The sequence below is a fragment of the Diabrotica undecimpunctata genome, chromosome 9, assembly GCF_040954645.1.
Source record: "Diabrotica undecimpunctata isolate CICGRU chromosome 9, icDiaUnde3, whole genome shotgun sequence".
Taxonomy (NCBI): domain Eukaryota; kingdom Metazoa; phylum Arthropoda; class Insecta; order Coleoptera; family Chrysomelidae; genus Diabrotica; species Diabrotica undecimpunctata.
Genome location: NC_092811.1, coordinates 36,084,051 through 36,096,400, shown reverse-complemented (window position 1 = coordinate 36,096,400; position 12,350 = coordinate 36,084,051). Strand labels below are relative to the sequence as shown.

Below are 12,350 nucleotides of genomic sequence, written 5' to 3'. Positions count from 1 at the left end.
ACACAGAAAAAAGCAATAAACAATTTAAAAATTTGAAAATCTTGCCAAGAAACAAAAATTACTATTGTTTTAATATAAACATTTTTTATGGAAAACGATATTTAGTAGAGTGTATTATCTCCACGATCCCCAATTACGGCTTTCATTCGATCAGGCATACTTCGGATTAAGGAAGCAAAGTCTGCTGAGGAATTTGATCTAATTCGTCACGAATTGCTTGCTCCAAATCATTCACAGTTTCAAATTCACCATGGTTACGTCGAATACGTTGTCCCAAAATATCCCATGCATGCTCTATTGAATTTAAGTCTGCACTCCTTGGGGGCCATGGTAATAAACGAGTCCCAACTTCATCCAAGTAATCCAGTGTTATTCTTGCGATGGGCGGAGAGCATTATCTTGCATCAGGCGAAAGTTTTCTCCAAAAAATGGGGCAAATGGCACTACATGATCTTCCAAACATTGCTGAATATACAATTGAGCGTTCAAATTGCCCCCTTGAATTGTAACAAGCTCTGTGTGAGCCTTTAGGGAAATTCCTGCCCATAACATTATACCACCTCCACCAAATTTAACTCTCGGAGTAAAACAACATTGCTGATAACGTTCACCAGCTCTTCTCCATATCCTATATGCCTCCGATGATCTGCTGTTCATAGAGGTCCCGTGGCAGGTATTCTGGACCTTAATCCATATTCATTTAAGCGTCTTCGAACGTTATAAACGGAAACTGTGTTTCTATGGACATCATTTAATTGTTGAACAAATACTGGTGCTAAAACTTAAATTAATCCAAACCACTATTTTGCACATTAATAACAAAACGTAAAAGTGTTGTTGTTCGCACAAAACATCTAAACAGGTTCAAATAAGATAAAACCGTTATCGTTTTTTTTGTGGCATAGACTTTCGTCATTCAGCCAGTCTCGAAAGGTAATAATATATTCCTTAAGAAGGTATATACACATAAGTACAGATTATTTCTCTCAGACAAATGCACAGCGATATCCCTAAAACGAAATAGACGAATAATTAATAGAAGAACACGTCGAAGGAAAATACAAAGGACACTCGCTTCTCGTCTAGGGGTCCGTCAAGACATTTATTTTAACAGACAAACAATACTGGACCACGGATAAGGTATTGTTACATATAGGATAAACAAAGGGTACAAGTCTAACCCTATACACGCTCATGAAAATTTTCATGAACGAGTACCAGATTTATAAAGCTATGCATGTGTCTGACAAAAACTCTATAATTAAATTATATATTGTTATAGAACCTATGGCTAACAAGGACTGTATATTATATGGAGCGTATGTATTGCATTTAGTTAATTTTATATACAGGGAGTTTGAATGCTGAATAAATTTAGGACATTCAAAGAAGATGTGATCCAGGTCACCTAGCTTGCCGCAATGTTTGCAACTATCATCATCGATGACTTTAATTTTAAATAAATGACATGGCTAAACCGTTATCGCTAATAAGGCATAAAATACAATTCAAACAAATTTAACAAGTTTTGATCTAAACAGCAACAAAAAACAAAAAAATCTGAGTGTCCAGTTAATTTTGCAACCCAGTGTATTAGACTGGAGTGGAAAGTGTTAATCAGGTTTTTATCTTTCGCCAAGTTATGTGAGATTGAAACTTTATCTTAAGCGAGGCGTAAATGATTCAATATCTCCCCATCGAATGTTTCTTCTTCTTTAAGTGTCGTCTCCCACTCGGAGGTTGGATGTCATCATCAATATCATTACTCAAACAGCTACTCGAAAACAAAACTTACAAACTACAGCTACTCGGAAAAGTTATATTGAACTGCATTTGAACCAGTGCCTTAAATTTTTCAACCATGAAACTATCCTCCTTCCAGTGCTCGTTCCTAAAATTAACAAAAAATACGGGGAAGCCTTGCAGTCGTGTGGTTTTCCTAATCTGCCGGATTTTATTTTCCGATCCGTAGAATGTTTGATTATGTTTTTGTTAGTCAAAATGATTAACTAGAGATGCTTTTTAAGCCTTTACTGCATTAGTTTCTCGTAGCTACATGCATCTCCATGCTGGTACCCATTTTAGGTTCGTTCGCCATTAGAAATGATTTTTCATTTCTAGGTCAAGAAGGTTTACTTACTGACTTTTCCACCCATAGCAGCTGGTCTGTAAGTGGAGGATTGTTAGTTATCCATCGGGGTGCACCGAGTGATCAGGATCAAGATCATCACAAGGGAGGTGAGGTTGACATTTGGGTAGGAGAAGCTATACGTTGTACATCATTATTCCTTGCATGGAATTTTTGTTCCTAAATTATTTAAATCGAGCATGTCCAAAATCATCGTGAACAGTTTGCTTGACAAGGCAAAAATATTTCTTCCGATATTTAATTCGATTAAGAATAGAGCAATCAAGAGCAGCCTTTTTGACGATGAAGAAATTTATGAGTAACCAAAGACTCAATCTGCAAATTCGATTTCGGATGGTAAAATGTTATATCCACTCTATTCTTCATTATGAAGCCGATGCAACTGTTAATGTTGACTTAATGAGAAAGCTGTAAGTTTTTGGGATGTGACTTTTTAGGATAGTTATAAAAATACCATGAACAGATCATATGACGAATAAAATGGTGTTGCGCAGCATATTTGGGGCACATACTTAGAAACGATAAGTACGAGTTGTTACAGCTGATTATTATGAAGGGTAATATCGAAGGAAAACGGGGTTTTGGTAGACCAAGGTAAGTGGTTATAGCCAACCTTCATTATACTTTATTTTTATGAACGAGAGAGTAATTAGCATAATTTTAACTGGTAGCTCCGACCACTCCATGGGCGTGCTCAAGATTAATTAAAAAATTACTTTGAATATTTGTAAAAAATAAATGAATTATTTCAGTGTTATAAAGTGTTATGTGTATGTAAACAAAAGTGACCTCTTTTATCACACACTATATTAGAACTGACTGGCCTACATTAAAAAGGGTTTTAAAAAATTCACATTTTTTTTAATTTTTAAAAATTACAAAAGAGAAAAAGAGTTTTTAAAACCGTCTAAGGTATGTTAAATAGATGAATAAAAATATTAATATAAAACTTACAGCTACTTGTTACAAATCCAAATCAGATTCAGAAGATGAACTTTCAGAACCAAGATTTATAATAACTGGCTCGATCATTTTATCAGTAATATTGTCCATCTTCCATATTTTTTCCTCTTCTTTAATAGTGTGATTTACTGCCTTTTCCCAGTTTTCAGGTTTTACATTATTTACATCCTCCAAAAACAACTGTTTAACATCATGAATTTTAAAAGTGGTATTTTTTCTTGAAACTTTACTCTTTATCTGTGCCCATACCAGTTCAATCGGGTTTAATTCACAATGATATGGTGGGGATCTAAGTAAGATTTTTGGCAATTTCATCAATTTCGTATTTTTTAAATTTTTCTTTATGAAGGGCACGCAACGAATAAAGTTCCTTTCTTATAGATCCGGGATGGTACGTAATATTTTTTGAACTCAGCCAATTCTGCAAGTCTTTTTTTAACCACTTGGTTGTGGGCAGTCCTTCTATAAGTCTGGAGTGATAACTTGCATTATCCATTACTATTACACAGTTCTTAGGAAAAAGATCTATCATTTGTTCGAACCATTCTTGAAAGACATCAGCGTTCATGTCTTCATGGTAGTCACCGGTACGAGTTGATTCAAAAGTTAATAAACCACCTTCAACAAAACCGTCTGAACTGCCAATGTGTACTATTATCAGCCTGCGTCCCTTTCCTGATGGTGGGTTTAAACCAGTAGATAAGTTATTTACAAAAGCGTGCCTTTGACTTGTAACAGTTTCATCCTGCCAAAATTTATTTGGTGTATGACCTTCGTTGATCCATGTTTCATCAAGATAAAATATTTTTCTTTTTTGGTTTCTCATTTCCTTTATGGTTCTTAGAAAATATCTTCTCCATATGACAATATCGCTTCTTTCTAATAAAATAGACTTTCTGGGATTCTTTTTCCAGCGGAAGCCTATTTCTTTTAAAAGTTTCCATAACGTACTTCGACTCATTTCTGGGTAATCCTTATCATCTCGAACTGAGACAAGAACTTTATCCAATGTTGGAAATTCTTGTCTAAAGAAGAATTCATGCACTTTCCGTCGAAGTCCTTCTTTAAAATGATATTCTATTTGAAATTTTGGTTTCCCTGGAGCATTACGTGGCATTTGAAAACTACCACATTTCTCTTCTTTAATAACTCTGTAAATCGTAGATTTCCCAACACCAAGTGTACTGCTAACTAACTCAACGGTCTCATCAACACTTTCACATAAACGTTTGTCTGTAAATGATTTAAAACAATTAAATATTAATGTTTTTTCATTAACTGTTAGAGGACCAATTTTTCGGCGTTTACACGGCACTTCCAAATTTTCCATAACACTAGTATACACAATAAACTGCACCTTGCAACTGAAGTACTTACTTTTAGTGAACTGTTAAGAATTTTGAATACGCCACTTGGACCTTCCTATATACAAAATGGAAAAACCCACTATCACATTTTCTGTGGAATAAGTTTAGAAGGTAATTATCTAGTCAATTACTGTCGTAGATTCCTGGAATTAAAGAATTAAATGTTTGATTGTTGAAACCCTTACTTCGTGGAATGCACTCATTTCAGATAAAATAAAACGTTTTATTTTATCTAAAGAATTAAACTTTATTTTGCAAATAGATAAAATAAAACGTTTTATTTTATCTAAAGAATTAAACTTTATTTTGCAAATAGGTAGGTACTTATTAAACTTTTATTGGTTATATATAACCAATAAAATAAACATCTTACATTTCTTGCAAATTCATTAGTACCTGTTAACCTCCATCACTCCGACACTGGCAACCTTATTTAGGGATTAGTAACCCTCACAACTATTGTATTCTATTCTGCTCCAACCTTTATACCGGGTGGTCATACTCAATTTAAAATTGTTTTCCTATATACTTCTGTAAACTTGTTGACAAATATCTGTTTTTCATTGAGTCATCCGTATCAACAGTTTAGGGATTTGCATACATAATTTATTGTTTTATTACTCTCTCATACATAAAAATACACTATAGTGGAGTCGGCACTAGAGCAAGGAGAAGATGTGGAGGCTTACGGTTACGTTTTTGTAGAGATTTTAAATCAATCAGTTTTGCTCAATTTTCTGGTCATTTAGTACCCAGAATTGGTCCAAGTTCCTGTGTCGTAAGGGTTTAAGTACCAAAGGCGTAATATATTCCAAAATTTTCTCAATCGTTACCTTCAGACATTGTAAATAATCGTTTGTTTCATATTCTCTACGAAATCCAGTCTGTTCTCGAGCTTGCTCTCCGTTTCTTATTATATTGTCTAGATATTCTACTTGTATGCTACCGAAAAATAATCTCATCATCGCCAGTCTCGCATGCAACTCCTGAATTATTTTTTTGCTATAAAAAGTTATTATTGCAGCTTCTATTCCATTAGGGAGGATTGGACATACATACAATTTAAACATCTGAATTTTAAATTAACTGGACAATTTCCTACAAGAGAAAAAATGGTTTTTTTAAACTATAACGTAGTTTAGTAAAATTTGCTAATAACCATGTTTTGTTTCAGTCTTCAGTCCTATCTTTTGTGGAAGTCTAGTAGGCGTGGTTGGGAAATTCTCGCCCATATACATAACAGCCGTGATCGGAGGACAAGCCTTGGGTGGCGTCTTTGCAGCCATAACTCAAATCGCCTCCTTGGCCATCGGAGCCTCCTCTGCGCATACCGCTTTAGTTTATTTTGTTATAGGAAATTTCACCATAGCTTTAGGAATAGTTCTGTACATAGTTTTATCAAGATCTGTATTTTTTACGTACCACACATCTGACCAGTCTGTGATAATTAATGAATTTCAAAGGGAATCGATCCAGGATATTATATCGTACAAGGAAATTTTAAGGAAAACATGGGGCTACTGTTTTTGCGCTTTCTTCACCTACGTCGTCACGATCGCTGCGTATCCTGGTGTTACTGTTCTCGTGGAGTCTGAAGGAAAGGGACACGGAAACAGGTGGAATGGTGAGTAAGGTTTTAATATTTAAACTTCAATTAGGATGACATGTCACACGGAAACGTAGTTTGTCTGGGACGATAACTCCTAGCGAAATCTGGGAAAGAAAAATGAACCACCAACTAAAATTTAAGCCTACTGAGTTTTAATCAATCTTATTTTATTATTGAAATAATACTGGTTTATTGCTAATCATTCTACAAATTGATAATTTACATATCCTTACTCGGAAATTTTACTACTTCATTAGTAATTAATTTTTTCGCAAAATTAACAAAAATATTAGTAATTTAGTATTCTTACCCTGCTTTTTTTATACCCATTTTCGACACCTAATCAATTCGCTGTTGCGCGTGAAAAGGGGGACAAGTCATAAAACTTGAAAACGGAACAACACAATATAAAAAATTTAACAAAAAAATGATTTTTTCTTATAGTTGTATCTACTTGAAATTTTTTACATGTACTTTTCCTAAATGGATTAACATTTTTTTGCCGAGTATTTGGAAACAAAATATGTTTAAAGCGATATTTGTTTGACTTACCTCGCTTTTCACAAATAAGCATATGACTTACCCCCATTGTAATTGAACATAATAATGATAACACAGAGGATAATTGAAAATTTTATTACGTTAATACAAGCTTACTTAAGTACAACATATATTTAAGTAAAAATTAATGGGAAAATCCCAGTAGTTGGCTGTATACCATCGTTTAAAAACTTATACAGAAGTAAAACATTTCACATTTGTATTTAGGTATAAAAAATATAATTAAAACTTTTAAAAAGTGTCGTCAAAATTTATACAGTAGTATAACGTGACGTTTTCGATCTAGATCAGATCATCTTCAGTGCCTTCTTTTGTAATTCAAGCTAACACTAAAATTGTAGCTGTGACATCAATATATGTAACAATGTAAAACCATATACTGTAACTTCTATGAATTTCTTACTTATATTATAAGTTTTCATAAAACAGTCCGGTCAGAACACCTAATTCTCATAGAACTCTTCTCTTTAACATCCATGAGAGCAGCTATATATGCTAACCTACCATTGTAGCTTCCTAGAATTTTTTGAAAAGTTGCAAGCGAACTTCGTCCTTTTTTCCTTGCACTTATTTCTACATAATTTTAGCTCTTGCATAATTTTTTCTTTAATCTCTTTTCCAGTTCTTGTAACATATGCCTTACCAACATTTCGTTTTTTTCGTCTCTCCTATCTCATTTTTCTCGTTTCTTTGTTCGTGCATTTTTTACGAACTTTTTTTCGCGAACTTTCCGGTCTAAGTTATATTGGTCTAGTAAAGTATTATTTATATCTTCTTCTGAATTGGCTTTTCTCTTTTTTCTTCCTACCGTATCGCTGTCCTTGGCAAAGCTATCATATTTTTCATACTGCGCAGGGACAAAATTTGGATCTGCAACACTATCATCTGATGAGAAATCTAATGGATCCTGAATTTCATCTGGAAGTGATGCAGCAACGCTAGTGGCGTAGGACATCTCAGACTCATCTCTGGCATGGTGCTCTACAATGCAACAAAAAAAATATTATTAGCAAGCAACAAAAAACGACACTGAATGCACATTTTGTTTTTAAATTGATATAAGTTTGAATGCTCGAATAAATGAACTTTTAAATCTTGCCCAAGTACTTTCGCTTCCTAAAGTATCTTCAGGTGCATTTCGTCAATTTTGGCCTATCCAACAAACTGTTGAGAATGTCATAAACATAAAATTGTACATTACACTACACGACACAAGGACAAACAGTTTAAATTTTTTTTTAAAAAAACGGCGAAGCTTCATATTGATTGGCATCAGGAGAGAGAATGAATCATTCTGTTAGTGTCTCATTAGTTAGTTAGTTAGTTAGTATGTATCATTCTCTGTCATTCTTCGTTAGTAATGTAGATTTCTTCGACGTAATGTGTGACGTCAGAGTGTGATTAGCTTGCAATGCTATTGAAATTTTCCCATGCCCAAGTGCCGCATACTCTGCAATTCCCCGTCGCATCGCGACCGACAAAACCACTAGTCGTTAATAAATATCAAAATCTTGTGTGGAATTCTTTGACTTCATTACTATTTAAATATTGACTTAATATTTAAATAATAATGACCTAATAGCTTCAGAACAATATTGACTTCATTAATTGTTAAAATTTCGTAATATTACAGGGGTCTAGTCTACCATCGTGATCACAAGTTGAAAAGTTTGGAACTTTGTGTAGAATGTGTTTAGCGTGTTAACAATAGTGTTAGCCACGTGAACAGAACAGCGTAAATAGTAGCCGCTAACTTTTTTTTTAACTTAATGGCTTAATACATATGCCTAATGGCTAATTGGCTAACGAGTGTATACTGTATGCCCAAGATAGCAATAGACGTGAGCTGTGCGCAAACCAATTAAGGGATGCAGAATTCGCCTTATATTCGGCTATATTAAAGGGGTGCCATGGTTCCAATAAATATTAATTGATTTTTTTATATACAGAAATCTTGTTTATATGAATCATTGCTTTGCAAAATACATAGATATACAGAGAATAATACAGATAACTAGTAGTTGTAGGATTTGTGGTTTCGTGCTTATTTTCATATACTTCGTTTTGTTGGTTTTTATTATTAAACCCATTTTTGTAGCTGATTCTTTTAATGCTACATACGCTTATCGTACAGCGTTTTCCGTTCTCCCAACAGTATTGATATCATCAGCATAGATAAGGATTTGCACTGCTTTATTATATATTGAATTAGTGGTTGTGGTTTGTGAAATACGTATTACTTTTCCCAGATCCAGAAAGAACAGTATACAGGTGAGAGGGTCTCCCTGGCGCAGCCCGTTATTTGTTTTAAAAGGTTCAGACAGTTTTCCCAGAATTCGTACTCTACATTCAACTTTTTCAAGAGTTAGTTTTGTTAAATTTACCAACTGATTTGGTATTCCTAGCTCTTTCATTGCTTTGAACATTTCTCTTCTATTCACAGAGTCATAAGCTGCTTTGTAGTCTATAAATATGTGATTAGTATTAATGCCATATTCCAGTATTTTTTCTAATGTTTGTTTCAGGGTTGCAATCTGATGAATTGTCGATTTACCACCTCTGAAACCAGCCTGGTATTTTCCTACTATCCGTTCTGCATATGGATGGTGCCATACAGTGACATAGTACTGTGGAAAATATTTTATACGTTGCATTTGTAACGATAGTATTTTGCCTACCATAGGGGTATCATTATAAGGGGTAGAAGATTGGAGAATAGAAACTATGGGGGGCAGATAGGTTAAGCAAAATAAACGCTACTTGTGCGAACGGCAGTCAGGGTTTTGGTAGGAGAGCTGGGGTTGTGGATAAGTAAAAGACAAGGGGGTTGGATTGGGGCAACTTAAAAAAAAAATGAAATAAATGGGTACTTATACAAATCTCTTGAGACAAACAAAACAGAAAGAAACAGGAAACACCTCTAGTAATTTATATAGAGCGCCACTTTGAGGTGCCTAATTATAACCATCACAACAGCTAGTTGTAACTGGAGATATAATTATTAAACATAAAAAACATATCTTTTTCAAATAAAACTCAAAAAGGGTTAGTTAAAAAGGAATAAACAAAATGTTAAAAAACAAAATTTAACATTTATTCTGTTTTACCACAAACAGTTACAAAACATAGAGAACACAAGAATACTCAAAAAAGACAATACAAAAATATTACCACAATAGTCACAAAATACAAAGAACTTGCATGTCATCTACTGATTTACAAACTCAGGAGATGCTACAAAAACTTACAAAATAGCATGGAGGTTAACCTTTTCTAAAAATAAAACAAATAAAATCAATATAATAATAAAACGAGCTGTCATAAGTTAACAATAATTTAAAAAAAAAACTGAACACACAAATTGACAGCTAAAGTCAAACTCTAAAATTTTACAATTAAAAAAAAAAAATTTAAATTGTTACGAAAGCAATTATTTCTCAAAAAAAAATGTCTGTCTTTACTTAAAAATTTAAACACAGAAAAAGTTACCTGAACCTCACTAAGCTTCGTTTTGCATGTCTGGGGTCGGGAACTGGAAACATGCTGGAACTATACTGGGGGCAGATCCGGGATGACGATCAGGGATAAGAAGATGAGGGAGGAAGCCAGCACCGGCTGGATCACAACCTTGAAACCCCGTCTCCTTCAAAGACTGGAACAGGCACAGCACAATGGCAACATGAGACCATCTTCAAAAACTAACGTAAAACTGCTACTATCACTTCATGTTACATTTTCATGAAAAGGGGCCAAAAACAAGAAAACACAAACTCGACGGTGAATTTGTGGATCCATACTTGTGATCCAAACAGCGAACCAAGTAAGAATTAATCTACACCTGCACCTACGGCGACCCAAGTACGAATGACGAATTTAAAAATTCGTTCATATAAGTTGAAAATAAACAAACACTTGACAGGAATTAAAACGCAGAAGATTCCATTTCTACGACGTACCAAAATTATAAGGCGACTTCGAATAAAACATTAAAAGAAAATGCTGAGAAAGTACACATCTTTCAAATAATAAACAACTCTAAAATGATTTATATCACTTTTCGACGCTAAGAAAGAATTGAAAACATTTGGGTTCCAACACGTACGATAGGAACAAAATTACATAAAAAACATTCTTAGATATCTCAAACATATATGAGACGACTTCAATATAAAATGCTACATATTTAGAAGCGTAATTCCTATGTGGTTAGAGCATTCAAAGATGTTTGAATCCAAGACCTTTTTTGTGTATGGTGCAAAGTATTCCAATATTCCATTATTAGTATTCCATAGAATTATTCCATAATGCCATTATGGTATCGTGGCCACCTTCTTTATATAGTTCAGCTGGGAAATTATCTATTCCGGGTGATTTGTTTCTGGCTAGTTTTTTAATTGCATCTTTTTTTTTTTCAAGAATCGTTGGTGGTTCCTCTTCCTTCTCGTGTGTTCCCCTTACCTCGTCTCTTTCGTCTTCCAGGTTTTCTTCTTCTTCCTCTATATTAAGTGCCTGGTTAAAGTATTCCACTCATTTATTCAATACATCTTTCCTTCTTGTTAATAGGTCGCCATTCTGACTTCCGCATTGTCTTGTGGTTGCCTTGAATTCTTTTCTGTTGATGTTAACTTTCTTATAGAATGCTCTGAATTCTTTCTCTCTATGAGGTTTTCCATATATTTAAGTTCCTTATTTAAGTAGTTTCGTTTTTTTCTTTTGTGTATACTCTTTTCTTCTCTTCACTTTTTCTGATAATTCTCTACAGTTGTTCTAGTTCGTCGGGTAAGCATCTTTCTGTAGGCTTCATTTTTTTCTTTTGTTGCATTCTTCTATGCATCGTCAAACCAATGATTTTTCGGGCACAAATTTCTATTCCTATTTCATCTTTCGCTCCTGTTTCAATGTCTTTCCTTATTCTGGTACAGTAGGAGTATATATCTGTGTGGCCTTCTTCATGTACATTTTCATTTCTTTTCCTGTTGTTGATGTTATCCAAGTATCACTCTGCAATTGTCGCATCTCTCAGCTTTTACACGTTTCATTTTTTTCTATCCATTTTAGCACTGAATGTTGAGATCACTAGGCAATGATCTGAGGCTATGTTTGCGCCTCTATAACTTCTGCAGTTTATTATGTCTGTTTCATGCCTTGAATCTATTACGATGTGATCAATCTGACTCGTTATTCGTCCATCAGGAGAAGTTCAAGTTACCTTGTGTATGTTCTGGTGTTCATGTAATATTTATAGGTTGTAAAAGTGCATTTGATACAATAAATCATCATCATATAACGGGGGTCCTACGGCGATTGCCGCTTCCCGCATTTCAGCCTCCATCTTTTCCTATCTCTCCAATCTTCCTCTTCTAAGCCTCTAGATTGCATTGTTTTTGTAATTTCTCTTCTCCAGGAATTTGGTGGTCTTCCCCTTTTCCTTCTTTCTGGCGGAACATACATTAAGGCTTTCTTTGGCCACCGCTCCTCCTCCATTCTCATCACGTGACCATACCATTGTAATTGCCTTCCTTGTATTCTATCTGAAAGAGTATCTCTAATTCCTGTACGGTTTCGTATTTCCTCATTCCTGATTCTTTCCATTCTTGATATTCGACACGACCTTCTAAGATAATCCATTTCCACAACGTCTACTTTATCTCGTTCATTCTTTGTCATCGTCCAACATTCGGCACCATAGACCACAGTAATG

General features: G+C 34.3%; 1 protein-coding gene across 1 annotated transcript in view; it reads left to right on the top strand.

Annotated features, from left to right (window-relative positions):
* Positions 1-12,350, top strand: part of LOC140449837 (equilibrative nucleoside transporter 3-like) — a 62,347-nt gene that overhangs the window by 21,665 nt on the left and 28,332 nt on the right. Inside the window, exon 5 of the mRNA XM_072543201.1 lies at positions 5,654-6,103. Coding sequence (XP_072399302.1) covers positions 5,654-6,103 — 450 coding nt within the window. The remainder of the gene's footprint in view (positions 1-5,653; positions 6,104-12,350) is intronic.